The sequence below is a fragment of the Dermochelys coriacea genome, chromosome 19 (assembly GCF_009764565.3).
Source record: "Dermochelys coriacea isolate rDerCor1 chromosome 19, rDerCor1.pri.v4, whole genome shotgun sequence".
Classification (NCBI taxonomy): Eukaryota; Metazoa; Chordata; order Testudines; family Dermochelyidae; genus Dermochelys; species Dermochelys coriacea.
The window spans coordinates 2754744-2775813 of record NC_050086.2 but is presented as its reverse complement, the minus strand read 5'-3'; the positions used below and the strand labels follow the sequence as shown (position 1 = coordinate 2775813).

The 21070-nt window shown below is 50.6% G+C and overlaps 1 protein-coding gene across 6 annotated transcripts in view; it reads right to left on the bottom strand.

Moving 5' to 3' along the window:
* Nucleotides 1-3694: 3694 nt before the first annotated feature.
* STK40 (serine/threonine kinase 40) overlaps nt 3695-21070 on the bottom strand; it is a 44279-nt gene continuing 26903 nt past the window's right edge. For all 6 annotated transcript variants that reach the window (XM_038377456.2, XM_038377460.2, XM_038377457.2 and 3 more), the window contains 5 exons: nt 13423-13538; nt 9484-9628; nt 8939-9058; nt 8093-8177; nt 3695-6706 (listed from right to left, as the gene is read on the bottom strand). In XM_038377456.2, the coding sequence (XP_038233384.1) occupies nt 6488-6706; nt 8093-8177; nt 8939-9058; nt 9484-9628; nt 13423-13538 (685 nt within the window). In that variant the 3' untranslated portion in view covers nt 3695-6487. The remainder of the gene's footprint in view (nt 6707-8092; nt 8178-8938; nt 9059-9483; nt 9629-13422; nt 13539-21070) is intronic.

Below are 21070 nucleotides of genomic sequence, written 5' to 3'. Positions count from 1 at the left end.
CTGGCCCCTAGCTCAGAGAAGCAGTCACCTTTTAAAACAGTCTCTGTCCCTCCTGCCGCCCACATGGATCCACTGGGGAACCTCTGGGCTCCAGCCCCACTTGGTTCTGCGCGGAGAGTCGGCCCTAGTCACGGGAACCCCTTGTGTTCAGGGGGAGTCACTCAGCACTGGTGGCTCTGCCAGTGTCTCAGAGGCACCAGCCCCCACATTCGCTGGCGTGCAGAGGAGCCCGGCAAGGAACAGCCGGGCCAGAGCTCAGGGGAGCAGGGCACCAATGCAGACAACCTGCATCTGGCCACCCAGGGAGTCCAGTGTATCACCACAGCCCTCAGAGAGGGGATTGGCATCAGAGCAGTGGGGGGCAGGGGTCTGGCACAGCACCCTCCACCCCATCTCCCTGTTGGAGCCAAGGCCTTGGCAGGGTGAGGCTGGTTCTGCCCCCATCCCCTGGTCTGTACAGATGGAGGGCAGGACCTGGCTCCCACTGGGGCTTTGTGCAGTGCCCAGCACGCCAAGGCTCTGCTCTAGGTTAAGGCCTCTAGGCTGGACCCTAATGCACAGAGTAAGTAAGAGGAGCAGCTTGAAATCTAGGCACCAAGGCGGCTCTGCTAGCCATCCAGCAATGGGGGCTCTGCATGCCACCACCACTGTGAGGGGCAAGGCTTGTGTGCGCCCCCTCATGCCAGCACCCTAATAACAGCAGGAGCGCGTGGGCAGGGCCAGAGGAACGTGGGGGCCCTTAGCCCCTGTGGCATTCCTGGGCCCTTTCTTCCATCCTGTCATGCACCAGGCACTGGGAGCTGCCAGCTGGGAAAGCTCCCTCAGGGCAGCTGGGTGGGGCAGACCCCCTGAAACCAGCACCAAGCTCCCCTCCGAGAGGCAGGGACACTGTTTGAGGTGGATGAAGGGGCTAGGATTAAGGGTGAAGGGGGCTGCGGGGAGCACTGGGGACAGACTAGGGGTCATGTTACCCTGTTTGTTCCAGAGCCAGGGCTTCCTACAAAATTCAGCTTGGAGTTCTCCATGCTGGGGATTTTTGGTGTTTATTAAATGCACAAGCAAAGCCTAGCCTGGCCCCGAACTCAGCCCACGGCCACCTTCTAGCGCTCGGCCCTGCTCTTGCACTTGTTCTGAACCAGCCAGCCACATGTTGCCACAGCAGGGCAGCCTGAAAAGCCCCTGAACTGGCTGGAGGAGCAGCCTCAATATCCCTGGGATGCAGCTGGCCACCAGCCCTGGGGTCTATGCATTCCCAGACCGTTTGCTCTCAGGTTGAGGGGCTCCTTCCCCAGCCCCGCTCTGCTACTGCAGGGGAAAGCACATGGCCTTATGGGCCTAGGGCCCTGCTGGTTTTCTCTAACTAGGGGAGGGGAAGCACCAGGGGCCCAGGCCAGAGGGGTGGGGGTGCAAGGTTTGACCCAGCAGTCAGTGAGGACAGCCCCTCCCTTGCTGCAGAGGGTGGTTCCTACAGCCGGCATGTAACCTCCAGTGTCTTCCAGGAGGCCCGTGTACAGGGTGAGCCCCATGGCCTCCACCCCCAGGTAGTACTACCCCCAGTTCAGGGATGCAGCTCCAAACAGGGAAAGCCTGCATTTGCAAGAGCCTGCACAGGCCTGAGTGAGCTGATGAGCACTTGGGGCACAACGTGGGCATGGGGCATTTTCACAGCGGGATCCGAGTCATGTCCTTGTCCATGCAGGGCTCTGGGTGCCAAGGGCTGGACATGCTGTGCCAGATGCCCAGCATGCAGCCAAGCCAAGCACTCCAAGTTAAAGCAGCCAAGCACCAGTCCCACTGGGGTCAGTAACCCCCCAGCCCCAGGGGAGCAAGAGTCACAGGCCAGCAGATGGGCAGGGAAGGTGGCATGGGGGAGTTACAAAGGATGGGCAGGGGAGGGCACAACACAGGAGTGACCCTGCAACAAGCAACGCTGCAGCACCATTACCCTGCAGAGCCAGTCAGACTAGCAAAAGCCGTGCATTAGGAAGTGCCCAACCACTGCAGCACCCGGGACCCAGGAACTACCCTCTGCAGCAACAGGCAAAAGAGGCAGGGCAGCCCTCCAGGCTGGGTCACACTTAGATGGCGCTTGCCAGCTGGCGCCATGGGCTCCTCACACAGCAGCCACACCAGGCTGAATCATCCCCTTGGGAGTGGGGCCTCAGACAGAAGCGGCGCCTGTCCTTGAGATCTCCCCAGCATCAGGGTGTTAGCAGGCCCTATGTGCTGCTTGTGACGAAGCGGGACTGTTCTTAATGTTTCCTCTGAATAGTGTGGGATTGCCTCAGTTTCCCCTAGGCAGTTCTTAAGTCTCTAGGGGGTGGGATAAGGGTGTATGATCGTGGCAGAGCCCTAGAGGGCAGGTGTGGGCAGGGGTCTGGACACAGAGAATGGCCAACACCCTGTTTCCTGGCCACTGATGGCCTGGCCCTTCCCCCCTGCAAGGCAAGAGCTAAAGGGTTGGAGAACAAAGGAATCAGGTGCCCTCCTGGCCCGGGAAAGGGACAAAGCCCAGAGGAGGAGGGGTGGAGAGAGTTTCAGTTGGGGGCTGGCTGGGGACATGGAGTGAAGTGCAGATGGGGTTGTCTGGCTCACTGCCCCCCAAAATGGGCCCAAGGGGTCCTGTTCTCTGCACCTACAAGCTCTGGTTTAGACCATGTTCCTGTTGTCTAAAACCTCTGTTTTACTGGCTGGCTGAGTCACGTCTGACTGCAAAGTTGGGGTGCAGGACCCTCTGGCTTCCCCAGGACCCTGCCTGGGGGGGACTCACTGTGGGAAGCACACAGAGGGGCAAAGGATGCTGAATGATCTGAGATCAGACCCAGGAAGTTGGCAGTTGTGTGAGCTGTGTGTCCTGCAGACAGTCTGCTCACAGAGAGGAGACTTCTCCAGAGTCCTGACTGGCTTCGTAGGGAGCAGTTCCAGAGCATCACCCAGGGACTCCGTGACACTGCTGCCCTGGAGGGCTGGCAGATCCCTCCTGCTGAACCTCCAGACAGTGAAGGGGAGTGACGGGGAATGGAAAGCATCAGTCCCCAACTCCCCTGCATTAGGCCTGCAGTGCTTCCCTCCTCCCCATCCCCACATGTCCCTCCACCCCATCTCCTTTGTCCGCTTTGGGGGTTAACTCTGCTCTTACTGCTCTCTCTCAGCTCACTGTGGGCCAGGCCAGGCCAACCAAGGGTGTGGGCTCCCCAGCAGCGCGGCAGGAGCAAGACTTTAGACACGATTGCTGAATGGCCAGTGTTAGCGGGGGGCTGCGTCTGCCCAAGACCACTCCAGGCCTGGCTGCCCTGCACCTGGCCCAGACTCACACCCCAGGGGGTTTGCCCTCCCCCCAGCCAGGTGAAGTCTGTCAGAGTAACACCAGGGCACCTCCTGAGGATGCTTCTTACATGCTTTGAGTGCCCTCTAGTGCATCACCCCACAAACTGCAACCAGGAGCCCAACCTGCGAGCCCTACATTGGGGGCTGCCCCTCGGGCAGAAGCCCAAAGCAGGAACAAGACACCCCACTAGTCCAAGCAGGAAGATGTGGGGGGGTTACAGATTCTCAGGTGGGCTAGTCCTGCTCACCCCCTGCTCCTTGGGAGGCTAAGCAGAGTCATCGTTCTTCCCCACTCAGGCTACTCAACTGTCACCCCCCCATAGCCCCAACACACACACACAAACACACGACGCTGGGCCATATGACGCCAGTTCTACATTATGAAATTTTATTGCTGACATGCAGGAAGAGTTTTGATGTAGTACAAAAATATGTCTTTATACAAATTTTTTTCTTCATTTTTTACAATAGGATCCTTGTCTACAGCATGTCATATGTCTAATCTACTGAAACCAAAGCCAGCAGCTCTCAAACCCTCCCCATGCACTGCCATCTTTTTCCAGTTTCTTTAATTTAAACATGTGATCATTCACTGGTGATTAGCCATTTGCAGGAATACTCAGTATTATACAACTTTGCAGAGTCCCCAGAATATTGCTTTAACTTTGGGAAAAAATGTAACATGAACAAGTAGCGAGCTAGACCGGGAGGACGGATGGGGGGACGGGAGGTGTGACAATCCACACAGTGCTCCTGGGCTCCAGCCTGCTGTGAGAACTGTGGAGGGGAAGAGGAACTGGCAAGAATGGGCCGTCAGGCTATCGCCCCATGAGGCGGTGGGTAGTGCCCAGGTCTTGGAAAGTCCTTCCTGCACTGTGCAGGGCAAGCCCGCAGGGAAGCCTGCCCGGCAGAGCTTTTACATGGTGGTTGGCTGGTATTTTTGGACAGCCGATGGCCGGGGGCGCCACATGCCAGCTCTCACGCTGACGGCGCTGAGGGGTAGTGATGCCACACCCATCTGTAGCATCTTTGAACAAAATAAATAAGAGACTAAGACGACTTCAAGCTACTGGCTCATCCTGGCGAGCTTGGTGAGGCTGTTCTAGTCCCTGTTAGTGTTCATAAATCTAACTTCCTGCACACTGTGAATCTGCTTCAGGGAGTTCGGAGGCAGAACATAATGCCCAAAGCTTACAATTAACCTTCCTGCCAAAGAATCTCAGTTCAGCCCCCGAGTGCATTAACAGGCAGAAACCACTGACAGAGGTCTGTAGATTTAAATACAACTGGGAACAATCTAAAGACATCTCCAGCCTTTAGGCAAGAGACGGCAACAAGCTACAAATAAATCCCACGACTCGATCCATGCTTGCACTCATGAGCGTAACGGGGGGAACAGCACGGAACAACAGGTGCTGGCAACTGCGCAGGCTGTGGGCCCTCAGCTGCTCTACTGGATATCCAGTGACGGGGGGCTCGGCCAGCGAGCACCTGTTCCAGGTACTTGGCAGACATTGCTACTTCTCAGCACAAACTCCTGTATCTAGAGAGAAGTATTTCTGATTTGGCAAACCTGAGCCCAGCCTGCGGCCAGCACAATTCCCACCTCCATGCCAGGAGTTCAGGGATTGCCAGCTTCTCACATCTGTTATTCCAGCATTTCCTTGCACCTGCCCAGCCAGCTCCCAGCTATCCACACCACTGCTTCATTATACTGCTCCACTGAAATCAGGTGGTTTCTTTGGTTACCACAACTAGGAGAGAGCCCATTACATCACAGCTTATTCACATGAGTGCTGCGGAGCACCAAGCTACGGCTGGGTACAGTGTGTGGTCAGGTCTAGGGGAAAGACCGCATTTGAAAAGCAAAACTGGCTTCTGGGTTAATCAGAAGCCTGGATTGGGCAGCACAGGTCACGGGATCTCTGGTGAGAACAGTTCTCTGGCAAGACAGGCATCCAGTTCACAAAAAGAGGCTAAAATGATCTATCCTGTTCTCAACACAGCCCAATGCTTATTTAATGGCATTTGGTGGTGGAAGCTGGGATGTCCCTGTCCACGCTAACTCCCAATGGCCAGACCAGAGGAACAGACGAGATTCGCATGTCAGGACTGGGATGGCAAGATAAACTAGAGAGCACATACAGTAGAGGCTTTAGCCAACTCCTCCCTCTGATTCTACATAGATTATTCTGGGGAACTTTTTCACATTATAACTCATATATTATATCTGTACCACACTGAACGGTGAAAATGCTAACAGAATTAATGCAAATTTACTGCACCTTAGATAAGCTACTGAAAAACAGATTAAATCATATATTCTCGAGAAGCTAAAAGAATCCGTGAAAGGTAAGAGGGGAGTCAGGGCTAAGATGGGCTAAATGGGGTACTGCAAAACCTCTGAATAAGCCTGGAAAGACTTTATAGACATCTGCAATGCTGGCCTGAAATGGTCATTGGCATCTCACCTGGTTCTACTGCTCAGGAAGCAGGTTTCATTTCTTAGCTGTCTAAGGTAACCTGGATGTTAATATTTGTATGAAGCTTATTAAAGGCCCAAAGTGCTGTTACCGAGATGCCAGACACCAGCCAGGATTAGACAAAATATATCCAACCCAGGTGTGATGTTAAAAATAGAACGAAGGTTTCATGCAGATAAGGGGTGGGGTGGGAGGTTTCAAGAAATTGTTACTTTCATGAAACTCAGATAAAATTAAGCTTATTCAAACCATATGGAGCAAATGCTACCAGCCAACTCTCCATACTGCACACTCAGCCACGGCACTTGCGCCAGCAAACCAATTTCACCCTTAGTAATCTTCTCTCTTCCCAGAGGCTTGCTCGATCCAGAGAACAGCACAGTTAAAAAGACAGAGGTAGATTAAAAAGTCATGATTAAAAGCAGATTAGTCACCCAGGCTTGGATTTAAAAATTGGAGATTCCAGAAGATGCCAAGAGTTTGCTGCTTCCAAAACTAGCTTTTTCAAAAGTCTTCTCCCTCCAACAGAGTGAGTATGAGTGCGTGTCCCTTAACAGAGCTGGAAGGAGCTGCTACATTATTCTCCATCACAGGGCACGGGTATTGCTGTCGAGCGGTAGTAGCGGCGTGCGAGGCAGACGGCAGGGCGATGCTTGTGCTGTTGGACGCATAGGAAGCTATTTCCGAAGGTATCGCTGGGCCAGGATGGCAGCATCCAAAGGGTTCATGGGCTGGGCATCATGCCCCAGGCGCCGCACGGGTGGGATGTGCCCAAACTGCCGCTTCTGCAGGAAGCTCTTCGCCTCGTGCAGTGTGTTCTTCTCCTCAGCCAGGAGCAGCTGCTGCCTCATGTAACTCTCAAACTCGTACTGCGAGCATTCTTCGGTCACCTTCGCCTGCAGGCAACACAGAGTGAGTCAATGCTGTGGGAGGGTCAGTCCCGTGGCAAAGCAGGCTTGTGCACAGCCCGCCGGTGTGAGCCCCCGAGGCCCAGTAGACAAGCACTCACTAGCCTTGGCACTCACAGTGCATTTACGCGCCTTCCCCAATACCCATCTCAGATAGTCCTGAGCTACCAATAAAGCAGCGAAAGAGTTCATCTAACTAAAGCATGCAGGCCTCTGGGCATCCTGTCTACTAACACGGACACGTGCAGGGTTCCCATGCAGTCACCACCAGGGAAAAGTAGGAATGGGGCACTCATGAGCTGTCCTGCCCACTCAGAGTGGGCATCTCATCCCAGAGCTGCCAACTACACTTGATCTGGGACTTTGCAATGTAGTAGTTTGACCACGACTCTGCCTCTTACTGTGAGCCCAGCGAGGTGAGTGGGCCAAGTGGCAGCCAGTTTCCCCAAGACTAGGAACGCAGCCCGGGCTGGTTAGCGTGGAGCAGTACGAAGGCTCTAAGAGGTGCGCTGGTGCAACGAGGTCACCAGCCATCACTTCCCACACAAATGCACTGGCAAAGAGAACAGGATGTTTATTCACTCTGCAGAATCTGTGAGAGGTGCAGAGGTAGTGCTGCTACCACTTCCTGGTTCTCCCCGCAGTGAAGCAGCAACTCTGGGGAGCTCATTTACACATGGAAAATTCAAGCCCAATTGTTAAACAGAAAAGCTAAGAGACCAACAGAGTATGTGCGAGCTGAGCTAGCTAGTGCTGCCAGCTGCTTCCTCTGCATAGCCCTGCTGTCATTGCCCTGTTGGAAGGCATCGAACAGGGCAATTATATCTAGGGTAACTGACCACGCCTACAGCAGGCGTAGTCAATTATTTGTTGCCAGGGTCCAAATTTCTAGGTCAAGGTATAGTCCAGGTCCAGACCCCAGAGAAAATAACGATGAGATAATAAGTAAATAAAAAATTTCAGGGTCTGTTCAAAAGCATCTGGCGGCCCGGATTTGGCCCAGTCCACCTATTGACTAGCCCGACTTAGCGTCACTGTTACAGGTGGAGACCAGAGAGCTAACGCAACCTTCTGTGTTGTGATTCCTGCAGTGCTCCCCTCCCTGTTTAGGGGATGTGCTGTGGAGGGTAAGGGTCCTCCTGACAAGAAGACACAAGGAAAGTGAAGGGACAAGAGAAAGTGGGAGTTGAGGAGAAAGGCAACTGAAGGGGAAGTGTGCTGAGGCCTGGGGGAAAGGAGCTGGCTGTCAGAGCAGGAACAAATTCTCCTATGTGCCCACTCAGCAGGACAGCTGGTTATCTGCCCACCACAATCAAATCCTCCCTATATCTCAAAACCATGTGAAATAAGCTCACCACCATGCTACATTCTTACCTCTTGGGGGGTTTCTGGGTTAGTCACCTGGTCATCAATATCAGGCACCACTTGCAAAGGGCCACTTAGTGAGGACATGGACTGCCTGGGGTGTAGAGAACACAGCGACATTAGCAATTTATGGCAGACACACCAGAGTCACGAAACACACAGGCAGGGTACATCCCACCTGCCATGGAGCGCCTCAGTGCGGTCACTGCAGCTCCAGCTAACCAGGTGTCTCTAGTGCCCTAGTTTATCTAGGTGCCTCACAGACTACAGCCAAGGAAGATGCTACTTCACACTCTTGGTTTTTGCCAGTGCTCTAAGCAGGATGTGGCACTCTTACCACCTTGTTTAGGCAGAAGTGAAAATAGCCCGTGCTCCAAAACCTGCTGCGTCTGACTACTGACCCGCCGGGTGCCCACTCTAGCTCCAGGCTTGGGGGCACTTCACAGCAGAAACTGTGCATTGTGCAACTGGGGAGTCGCATGGGGTAATTTGAATGAATTGCTGGGGGGGGGAGAAGAGAGGAGGCAGGGACTGTTGCTGGAATGGGCCCTTGGCTAGGGACTGAGATAGAGGAGCTTCCTCCTGTTCAGTATGTGCACAGTTCTGGAGTCAGATTTATCCTTAAATGGCATCCCTGTCCCTCCATGATTAAATGCTCTAATTTAGAACAAACATCTAACCAGTGCCCTTTTCCAGGGCTCATGCCTGGTTTTACTTAGTTGGACTTCAGATCGCTGGTTACAACCCGTGGGCCATCAAAGTCTCAATGGCAAGATATTCCTGTTGCACAAGCGAGGTACACCTGACCCCCAGGAAGCACAAACTCCCCATTCTTCTGAAGCTTGGAGCACTCACCACGATGCTATGATGGAGCAGAGGGATTCCAGTACTTCGGAGGCCGTGAGACGCTGCTGCGGATCCAACACCAGCAGTTTTCGGATCAAGCACACAGTGTTTTCAGAAACCCGCCCATCTCTGCCAGAGAAACGTGCCGTCAGAGCAAGACAAAGGCCATGATGGTTACACAGCCCAGAGATTGCTGAATGTGGGAGGAATAGCCAGTGGCTGGTGTGGGGCAGTGGACGGGAGAGCGGGGCAGCACATGCACCGCAAGGGCTGTGCTCTGATTCACTAGAGCTCAAAATTAACTACTGGGTTTGATTTCCTTCGGTTTTATTTCCATGTGTTTCCTTGTTCAAGCTGGGGCCAGCAGTGCTAGGGCCTTGTTCACATTTTGAACAAGGTGTCAGAGTACAGCTCCTGCATCCTTGTAGGCCACTATATGCTGGGACACTTGCACCAGTACCACTGACCCCCAGCGCCTTTCGCTAGCTGGAGCTCCCACAGCCACTGATACGCATGCACTAAGGGCTGGGCGCCCCAGGGGCTGGGTCACTCACTCAGGGATGGTGTACTCGGCAGCCTTGATTTTGCGGAAGAGCTCCTGAGGTATGCTGTCATAGAAGGGAAACTGGCCGTACAGCATGGTGAAGAGCACCACGCCCAGTGCCCACATATCGCTAGGTTTCCCACGATACGGCCGACCTGGAGAGAGGGAGGGACAAAAGCAGGTCACGTGATGCTGCGACCTCGGTGTCTCATTCAGTATGGCGCAGCACACAGCACAGGAACTGACTCCCAAGCAAGTTCTTCTTTCGGCATTAGATCAGCATGATGATAACCCTTTGGATCCTGAGCTAGCCAGCCACCTTTCAAAGGAGTCTCCATTAAGACAGTGCATGTGAACTCCTCTCTGCAGGACGCACACTGATGGGTAAGAAGTCAAGCTGTTCGTTAGCTGAAGCCTTCCGCGTCTGTGAGGAAAAGTTATTTACCACAGGATCTTGAGATTACATTAAATTTTCAAGTTCTGATGGCCTGACACCATGCAGCACTTCACAGGAGCTTGGGATGTGGCCTATCCTGCTCTCCAAAGCTGCAGGTTCATATTCTGGTAGTGCTCATGCAGCCCTTCCTTTGTCCGGAAGCAGATAGAATGAGTATCTTGAACCCATCTGGGGTTCCTCTAAAGTCCTGTCTCCTCTACATCCACACCGGAGATGCCCTGGGGGCGTTTCTTTTGTTCCCCACTCCACAGCCATGCACTGATGATCAGTGTCCACCACACCAGGTGCTGCAAGTGTTGGGCAAAGTACTCTTGGGTGTGTATTGCTCCAACTCAGGTTCATAAGGTTCAGAGGAATGTGATTGTTGGCAATAGTGAAATGACAGAAGACTAAAGATCCCTGCAATGAGAAGCGGGGCAGGCTGGGAAAAGAATCGGGAAAAACATCCACCTCAGGTCAGCACCAATCTGAAAGCTACAGGCCCTATTGTCTGGCTGTATAGGACACATCACCATTCATGTGGAGGTGCAGACTCCCAAGCTTGTCACATATGGCTCTGATGCACCCAACTGAGCTGACATGCCTCAGCCCTTAGGCGAGATCTGAAATAGGTGGTTGCTGAAGTCTGACATTAAGAGGCACGGCTCAGAGAACCTCTCCCCCCATGCCTCAGCATTCCGGGAACCCTCCACTGCAGCCCCATGGCACTCTGGAATCCGCTAGAGGGAACTGCTGCTTTAGAATCCCTGCAGTCACCTCATCAATCAAGCACATAAGAGCTTGCAGGAGGTGGAACATTAAGCTCCTGTTGCTGTACCACAGCAGAGGATTAAGGGAAAGACTTCCGCTGAGTCACCAGTGAGTCACTGCTGCAGCATTCCCTATCGGTACTAATTATTCTTTGCTTTGTGCAGCTCAAGAGGCATCTCACCCCCCTCCTTGCTTGCTGACTTCTCCTGCAGTGACATTTTGTCAGCCATGAAATTCAGCCCATCTCTTAGCAGGAGACAGCTCCTTCGAGAGCCCTAAAACAAGGAGTGCGTCTTTAGCTCCCCCTCACCCAGGAATATTAGACATGCAGACAGAGGGAGGCTCCACCACACCAAGAACAGTCTCTTAGAAATTAAATGAACATCTAGTTTGGAAGGAAAATCTGATGGCCTTGGGTCTTGTCTGCTGCCAGGCTCAGAGGGTACTGTGGCTAAGGACTGAGCGGTTCCCAAGCTGCATTCTTACTGCAGGCTCCAGCCTGAGGCTCCTGGATGCATAGAGCCCAGGCATGGAAGAGTTACACACTCTTCTCTTTCACAGGACGGGCTCGGAAAGTGCTTATGCCAGAGGGATGCATCCCAGAACCACAGAGCGCTTTTGCCTGGGTAGGTCTGCCGTCTGTGCTACAGCTATGGGCTATCCCAATATACAAGGCTTTATCCTGCAAGGCCCTTAGCATCCTCTATTCCAGGGAAGTCAGTGTGACTGGAGGGTGCCCAGAACCTTGCAGGGCTCGGCCCACAGATGTGTCATCCCCAAATTTGGCAACGAGGGACATTTTAGAAGAGCAAAGAAATGATTCCAATAGCACTATGCAGCCATGAGTGGCAAGGTCAGGCACGGCCTGGGCCCAGGCTGGATTACTGCAGAGCCCCACTGATGAGTGAGTAGAAGCCCCAGCTTGTAAAGCAGGAGGGCTGGAGACAGCAGCAGGGAGTTCCAAGCAGCCTCCATCACAAAGAGCAGCCAGTTTTGCTCAGACTGCCCCAGCGCCCTGAAATGTACTTAACTCACCCCACCCACTTGGCCACAGGAGCTCACAATACCTCGAGAAGCAGGAGAGACCTTACAGGCCTGCACAGCTCTCAGCAGATTCCTGCCTGCGATTCTCTGCACAGAGACCCTGGGCATTTGCGGGCTTAGGACAGATACTGGGTAACATGGAGACATGGGGCTTTGCCTTCCGGAGGCTCACTGGGCTCCTCTGTACCAGGCATTGAGCGGAGAGGATAAGATGAACAAAATTAAAAATTTGCCCACCTTTCCCCCATCCCCCCATCAATCTCTGTAATCGCCCGCAATTGAGTCAAGCAGTAGCCAGGCATTGCTGCAGCTAGTCACTACACTCTAGTGCCAAGCTCCATGGCAAATGATGCCCCTGGATTACAGCTGACCACGCAGGGCTCATTTCTCATATGTTGGCCTGCTACAATGCTAGAGATCTCAGATGTCGCATAAGATAATGACAGGGCCTTAAAACAGATCCTGAAAGAAAGCAGATCAAATGGCCCAGGGATTTCCAGAAGCTGGCTATATCTCAGAATCAGGGCCTGAACACACACAGTGAGGCACCCATGGGAAGCAGACACTCCAGAGACCTCTCCAATTTCCACCTCACGGCTGTGTGGATCTGTCTCTGCCCCCACCCAGGCAGGATGAAGCCAGGGAGAAGAGACCCGAGCCTTGCAGGCAGGACTAAGAGGTGCCTGCCGAAAGGAAGAACAGACCATGGCGAGAGAGAGGGGAGCCTGTGTCTGCAGGTTTTGCTGCCTCCTGGAACATAAAAAGCCATTTGTATTGATACTTTGAGAGGGGTCCAACAGAGTCCACAGACCAAGGGAGGTCTCCTAGCAGAAACAGGCAGATGCCAAAACACACAGAAGTCAAGCTCTCTCAGGGTAGTTGTCAAACATCAGCTTGAGCTAGGCCTTGAACGAGCCAGGGCTGACTCCGAAGCTTTTCAGAAGCAACACCGAACATCCCGGCTCACTAAGCCCCGTTCTCTCCAGGCACAAACAGCTCAGCCGGAGTAGCACAGACTTGGGATTCCAACTGGACACCCTGCTATGCCACCAGGTACCCTAAACGCTTTAAAGCTGCGGGTCACTAGGTACTGGTAATGCAGTCACTGCCTAGTCAAATACAACCACCACCACCTAAGCTACTGCAGATTCAGAGGCCAGGACATTGGCAGAGTCCCTTACTCAGCACAAAGTGCCCAAGGGATCTTTAGTTTCCACCAGGGCAGCCCCTGGAGACTAAGCAAAAGGGAACTGTGTAACATCAAACAGCACAGCCTGGGCGAGTGCTATACTCCTACGGAGTCTGAACTGACTGAGCCCTGGTTCTTGTGTGAGGTGTGCACCCGTCACCCAGCTAAGCTGCACAGATTCCTCGTGGGACAGAATTAAGACTGAGAGCACAAGAGCTTGTCTATACATGGAATTTGTCAGGATTCCTGACCAATTAAGAGTCAGAGAGCATTGTTCCGGTGTAGCTTAACCCAAGAATTACAAACAAACACTCTTCCCTTCCCCTCCCAGTGGAAAACAGACTAGCTCTAATATCAGGGGGTAAGAGAACCTTAGAGGCATGTTACATCTGGGAACAAGACTAGGCAGAGTTCTCTTCCAGGAAGAAGAGCAGCATACAAATAAAACAAAGCTGACTACACATGCAGGGGCTGTGAACTCCCACTGAGGAAGGAAAGGGATTGCCTACCACTGAGAACGTCTGGGCTGATGTAGGCGGGGCTCCCTCGCTGATCCTTCAGCAGGTCATCTTCGCTCACTAGGTGCTTTCCAAGACAGAAGTTTGTTATGGTTATTCGGTGAGTCCTGGGGAGGATTACAAGGCGTTAGTGAGCAAGGAGAGCCAGGTCAGGAGCCAGACAGTGTGAACCAAGGGAATTAACACTAAGGCAGAAACAACTATACTTCTTTGCAGGAAGCCAATAAAACACCAAGCAAAGGCTAGCTTTACACTGGCAGCCGTGGTTATAAACCCAGCCCATTCTGAGGGAGAGCCGTTCTAAATATGCCAAAATAGGACTTGGCAACATATCTGCAAGAGGCAAAGTGCCCAGCTGGACCTCTGTGCTGGGCTTTAAAATCTCTGGTTTCAGAGTAGCAGCCGTGTTAGTCTGTATTCGCAAAAAGAAAAGGAGGACTTGTGGCACCTTAGAGACTAACAAATTTATTTGAGCATAAGCTTTCGTGAGCTACAGCTCACATGCATCCGGTGAAGTGAGCTGTAGCTCACGAAAGCTTATGCTCAAATAAATTTGTTAGTCTCTAAGGTGTCACAAGTACTCCTTTTCTTCTTTTTAAAAATCTCTGCCACCTCTTGTGAGCAGTAAGAAATGGCAGCTCTCATTTGAGAAGTTGACCCTCTTTTCCCACCCCCATCATTCCACAGACCCGTCTCCAAACAAGTACTCCACTGCACCAGTGTTTCACAGCACACAACCAGGCATTCATGGATACTCTTTACATGACAAAACGTAGTACTTGTGGCACCTAAGAGACTTAATCCACAGTATTTCTAATGTAGGGCTGGCAGGTGTGGATTAAGTCAGTCAAAATTATCCATGAAATATTAGAAGAATCAAACAAAATCAAGTGTGGGTTGGCAATGGGGAGTTTCCTCATTTTTATTTAAGAAACAAGATTGATGTTCAAGAGACTCCCAGTAGATTATTGTCAAGAGAGACTGAAAGTGGAATATCAAGAGACATGCTGTGGAAAGATGGCAGATCCAAGCTTTGCTAGCGCTGTAAAAGGCTCCGTGTTTAGACTGACAGACACAAAGATGTTCAGGGTTGCTTGGCTTTCTTTAGGCACTGAAATCTGATCTGATTTGCAATGTAGAATCAAGCTGCTGCACTGGCTACTTTGGGGGTGGCTTGAGCTAGCCAGAGGTTTTCATGCAGGGATCTGTTTCCCAGGTGACAACAGCTGCAGTATTTTCATTAGCCTAGGAAGGTGATGTCTGTGGTCTGGATTTTATCAAGCGATAGTCAGCCAACTCCACTGCTGCAGCCAACAGAAAACATGGGTTTCTACAACAGGCATCTCTGACACCGAAAGAACATTTCTGATCAGCCCAAATCACTGGCCCTCTCCACAGCAAGCTACTCAAAAGCTTACCTTCCTGCCCCGTTTCAACAGCTCATTGCTGTAGAAGATTCAGTGAGTTTCTCTCTTCAGTTAATGGCATTCTTGCCATAAAACTCATTGTTTTCGACAAGAGTAAACCTAGCATACATTTGCTAAAATAGTTCTTTATATCCAAGCATCTTGGTGTCACTTCAAATGCCTTTCCCTTCTTGCTAGTAAGGGATGCATGTGCGCAACCCTGACTATGGTTTGGTTTCCCCCCCCCCCACCGGCATGTGATGTTTGGAGCAAGGAGCGAGTTCTGCAAGGACCCCTACAGAAGTCTCATTTTGCCTCTTTCCAGCAACCAAATGAGTTAAACAGAAAGGTTATCCTGCAGCTGCGATCATTAAACACAATACAGGGAATGCAGCTCCTTGCACTGAAAGCCACCAACTGTTGCAGGGGAACAACAGAATTCAGTCAGGGTAGGTAAACACTTTGTCTTCAAATAGGAATTGGGGGCTGAGTAGGCTCGTACACACAACCAGCATGTGTCTAGAGATTCTGCATGGGAGCAGAAGGCTGGTATTGGGGGAGTTGAGCATAAGACTTTAGATTCCCACAACTTCTCTCTGATCACACCACCAACAAGAAAACCAGACAGCCCCAAATCACCGTCCAATGAATCAGACCAGCTGCAGGGAGAGATGGTTAAGAAATGTGCCCTCTTGGCCTCTAGCTCAAGGTACAACAGTAGAAGAAATGTTCAAGTGCAGCATGTGTCATTCCTAAAACTGCTTGATATAGAGCTTCCATTTAATAATCAGCAGTTCAGTAACATACTGATTGCCCAGGCCCCCATAGCCCCAACATGAACTACTGAGAATGTGACCACTATTTGCACCCCAAATCAAAGCTTTAGAAATCTGAAGCTGGATAAAAGACATTAATTCTGTGCACTTCTGGAAAGTGACTCCAAGGCATGATGCAGGAGACATGGGTGGCCAAAAACACATGAAGCTCTAAGAAGAACATTCCACATGTGGACATTGGAGGCAAGATAGGTACAACACAGTAGCAAGGCAACATAAGATTAGTCTACCAAAATACTTTTAAACAGTCTTCACAAAGCTAATGGAAGCACACACAGAAGTGATGCTCAATGAGTGCCCATTTCCCTGACAAAGTTCGGATATAAGCGAGCGTCTGAAATGCTCCACAGCTTGTATGCTGACCACAATATAGACTATGCAGATGAACTATTGTATGAAGGTGCTGCCACGAGGTAACGAGAAGAGAAATGGAATAGAAAAGCAGTGTAATCTGAATCAAGTGGAAACACATTCCCCTGGCATCTTGCCAATTCTGGTGAAAGTTGTGACTGATTAAGCTATTTTAAAACATTGTCACTAAAAACTTGAACTCTAAAAGTTACTGTGAAAATCACGTCAGCTTAGTAAAGTGGTAACTCAACAACTTAGATGGCCATTTTACTTTAAACGTGCTTTTTAAACACTGAATGTTAAACTAATCAGTTCAACGAGGTATTTTAAGTAATGGAGCTCATGTTCTGGGAGGACACGCGTGGCTAAAAACGATGAGAGACTAAGAGTGGAAAGAACATGAATGTTTCTTCAAGTCAATTTATGTTTTGATAGGAATACCCTAACACTGATGCACAAAGGGAAATCCTTAAAAGGCTTGAGAAGTCACCAGCTAAATTTGTCTTAAGACAAGACTAGATTTTTGGGACGACCAACAAGGCCGACTGTACATCGGGATAAAGCAGCACGCTGTGTTAGATAATACTATAGGATTGCACCATTCAGAACTGAGCCACTGGTTGCTCAATTAAAGTCCAGTTTTGAATGAGCGTCAGAAAACAAAATTAACTCAAAAGATCCTCCACTTTTTTTTGGCAGACTTTAAGCTTTACTTGGTTACTGAGTCACTGGTGACCAGCTCTTACAGCTTAACTGCAGAGAAATGATGGCTTTATTCCCTCAAGGCAGTCAATCCCATTCCAACAGGACTGGGAGAGAGAAATAAACGAAGATTTGCATCAGCGCCGTTTGGTTTGAATGAGTCATGCTTCAATTATGAGCATTTTGGCTGATGCTCTGTTTTCTTCTTTTCTAGGAACTTGGGTTGCACCTCCCACCCATAAAAATGAAGGGAAGCTGTGCCAACCTCCCTGGAACAGGAGAGTTCACTTTCTCCAGAGAATGGGAATGCACTTAGTACTCAGATATTCCCAGCTGGGCAGCCCCGTTTTTATTTTCCAAACACAACTTAAGGACCAGATCCTGCCCTCTGAGGTATGCACACTTAGCTTACAATGGCTACAAGAGAGAAAATTTTGCTGTTTGGCCAGTGGAAGAGAAATTGAAAGCCTAACTGAAATAAGTTATCAGAACTAACTAACTCCTGGCTGATTTCCACAAAAACAAGGGCCCCATTCCTCCTTCTTTACACCACCCAATCCCACTGTCTTCAATCGAGTAACTCAGGTGCAAATGAGGGCAGAATCAGGTCCCAGAGTTTAAGCAACTTCAAACCAGTTGTGAAAGAAGCAGCAGCAAAATACAACTGAAGCTGAAACGGGAGTCAGCACGACAACAGAATGAAAGCAGGTCCTGTCACAACGCAACAGGCTAGGAGCACCCATCCTGCAAGGAAAAATGAGGAAGAGCAAACAGGTGTCTGGTGTCAAATACAACTTGGGGGAGAGACAGAAGAGTCAGCTTAGCCAGTGCAGAACTATATGAACACAGATTTTTTTAAGAGGACCACTCAGAAGGCTCCTGGGCTGACTATAGAGTGTGGTGCTAGTGAGAAGTGTGACCATGTAAATATGGGACCAATTTACAGCTAACATGTCTAGCTCTCTACACATCTTGGGATCTGACTGCACTTTACTGACCACACTTTTACTCCCATTAGCCCTGCAGAACCAACAGGATTCTATTCTGCCTTGTGCAACCCAACTAGAGAATCTTTGTTACTAGTGATGAGGTAAGAGGCATTAAAGGTGCATTTTCAGACCGAAGTGGAATTTGGTGTCAGTTACCAAAAAGTCATCTGATTTGTAAACCAAGCAAGTTTTTGCCCTGTAAATCAAACAATGAAAACCTGCAAAGTGAATGTAAAATTGACTGCAGATTATAACTGCTCTTTAAGCATTAATGCAATGCTTTTTATATCCTGCTGTAGCCTAGGCCTGCACTAATCTATAATGAGGAGTGGATCTTATAAAGCTAGTTTGATCTGAGCTATATACACAACACGAATAATCCCACATCCCAACCCCCACAAAAACCCAGGAGCTTTAGACTTGTCACACCATCATCTCTTTTCTATGCTAACTTGCATTTTGTCTTTACTAGTAAAACCCCAGGAAGATAGACAATAACTACTAGCTTACAGGTAAAGCCAGCATCTGTTCCCTTCTCTCTTCTATGGCCTACCGAGATAAACTCCATTTCCCAATCCAGTCCCTACCCACTCTCCAGCCTGCAGAAAGGAATCTGTTTAGAGCTTAAGGCCAGAAGGCTGATGTGATAGTCTGGCCTCCTGTCCAGCACAGGCCAGACACCACCCGCACACTTATGTTCTCCTTGCTATATACTTTTTCCTTCATACATTTGTAGAGTTTAAGGCCACAAAAGACATTAGGATCATCTAGCCTGACTTCGTCTTAACATTGCCCATAGGTTATTCAAAGGTTTTATCCTGCCTTCTATAAAGAATGAAAAAAAACCCTTAATTGTTTGACAGTAAGGATGAGATTTTCATTGACTTTGCTCAGGAAGCCTCAGAATTAGTAGTAGAGGCCGATTACCCATTTGAATTTAGCAGTCAGTTAAGCTTTGCTCAAATTGTGCAGTGTAGAAGGGATTAACATTAGAAACTGAAAACTGATCTGCAATAACTCTGCCATGTGTATTAGCAGCCTCCTATGTAAAAGCTAAGAATGGAAATTTCAGGCTCAAGTCCATCTAGAATTAGGGCATGAAATTCAATCTGGATTATTTGTTTACAAAGTCAAATTAGACAATTTTTGTTCCCCCCCGCCTCTCACAAACCGTACTCCAAAGGCACTGCCATCAAGATGCAACTGATGGACAGGAACCTGCAATGTAATAATTTAGGAACACTGTATGTGACCTGAAAAAAAGAAAAGGAGGACTTGTGGCACCTTAGAGACTAACAAATTTGAGCATAAGCTTTCGTGAGCTACAGCTCACTTCACGAAAGCTTATGCTCAAATAAATTTGTTAGTCTCTAAGGTGCCACAAGTCCTCCTTTTCTTTTTGCGAATACAGACTAACACGGCTGCTACTCTGAAACCTGTATGTGACCTGGTCAGAGAGATTAAGTTATTATAGATTGGTTTCTCTCCTGTCTGAATGCATGGATCTAGTTTAACAGGGGGCTGTGGGAAAAGCAAGCAGGAAAACAACTAGCTACAAATTATCAGCCTCCCAGTAAGGGTTAAGGGCAAAATTACAGGACAATGGCCTACTTCTGGGCCAGAGTGACACAGCTCTTTCTGCCAATGCTGTGAACAAAGAAATCAAAGGACACCGAAAAGCCTCTGTCAGGAGAGGAGGTGGGGTCAATTGCCAAGCGCTGTTCCTGGTAAGAACAAAGACAGGTCCTGTGAGAGTTGTGGCAGTGTCAGAGAAGTTGGGGAATGGGGAACTCTAAGGAAGACAGGTGGGCATGCCTATAAACTAGTTACTGTTTTCAGATATTTTCTTTTATACGCTTTTGTTTGAAACCAGGGGTCAGGCAACCTTTCAGAAGTGGTGTGCCAAGTCTTCATTTATTCACTTTAATTTAAGGTTTCACGTGCCAGTAATACATTTTAACGTTTTTTAGAAGCTCTCTATAAGTCTATATATTATATAACTAAACTATTGTCAAATGTAAACTAAACAAGGTTTTCAAAATGTTTAAAAAGCTTCATTTAAAATTAAATTAAAATGCTGATCTTACGCCACCGGCCCACTCAGCCCGCTGCCAGCCTGGGGTTCCATTCACCTAGGCCGGCGGCCAGAACCCCAGACTGGCAAGGGGCCGGCGGCCAGAACCCCAGACTGGCAAGGGGCCGGCGGCCAGAACCCCAGATCAGCAGTGGGCTGAGTGGGGCCGGTGGCTGGGACCCCAGACTGGCAGTGGGCTGAGCAGCTCAGCCTGCTGCCTGTCTGGGGTTTCGTCCTCCAGCTCCTGCCAGCCAGGGTCCCAGCTGCTGGCCCCACTCAGCCTACTACTGGTCTGGGATCCCGGCCCTGCCTACACAGAGTGGGTACCTACCTTCTCCCTGGTTCTAACCCATTCTCTTCCTCTCTCTCTGCAATGAGCTGAGGGTGGGAGTGTACTGAGAACAGGGCTGGGGGTGAAGGACCAGGCTGGAGGTTGGGGGCGTAGGGTCTGGCCAGGAGCTAGAATGAGGGAGGGGGCTCAGGATTTGGGCAGGAGGTTTGGGGGTATAGTGCTTACCTGGGCAGCTCCCATTTGGTGCTAGGGGTGCAGGTGGGAATGTGGGGGTGGGGTGCAGGAGCTCCCGCTTGGTACTCAAGGTGGGGGTGGGAATGTGGGGGGTGCAAGAGTCAGGACATGGAGTATGGGGGGGCTGGGTATGTGAGGGGGTGCAGGAGTCAGAGCAAAGGGGAGGCTGGTTATGTGGGGGGGGTGTGGAGTCAGGGCTGGGCGTGTGAGGGGGTGCTGGGGTCAGGACAGAGGGCTGGGGGTGTGGGCTGGGGTCGTGGGAGTGCTTCCAGCCCCCTGCCCAGAGCGGCTCATGGCAGGGGGTTGGAGGGGATATACCCTGATTCCACCTCCCTACCCCAAGGCCCTGTCCCCACCTTGTCTCTGACTCCTCCCCGGGGCACCTCCCTCGCAAGGGCCATCAGCTGATCGGCGGCAGGGAGGGAGAGGAGGAGGAGGAGGGGCAGGAACCCAGCACACTGGGGGAAGGGGGGACCTCGCCTGCTCTGCAGCAGCAGCCAGCAGGACCAAACTTCTTCACCCTGCTCCCGCGGCAGGGTCTCAAGAGTGGGAGAACAGCGTGATTCCATCCAGAGATGGAACAGCCCAAGGCCTGAGAGGAGATGCACTTCAAGAGACCAGGAGGGGTAAAAGCTGCAGTTTGTCTATCATTATCACAGTTCCTAGGCTCTGAGCGCAAGATCCGGTCACAGGAGTAATGCTCAGTTCTTACATAGGGACTTTCATCCGCAAATCTCAAAGCATGTGACAAACAT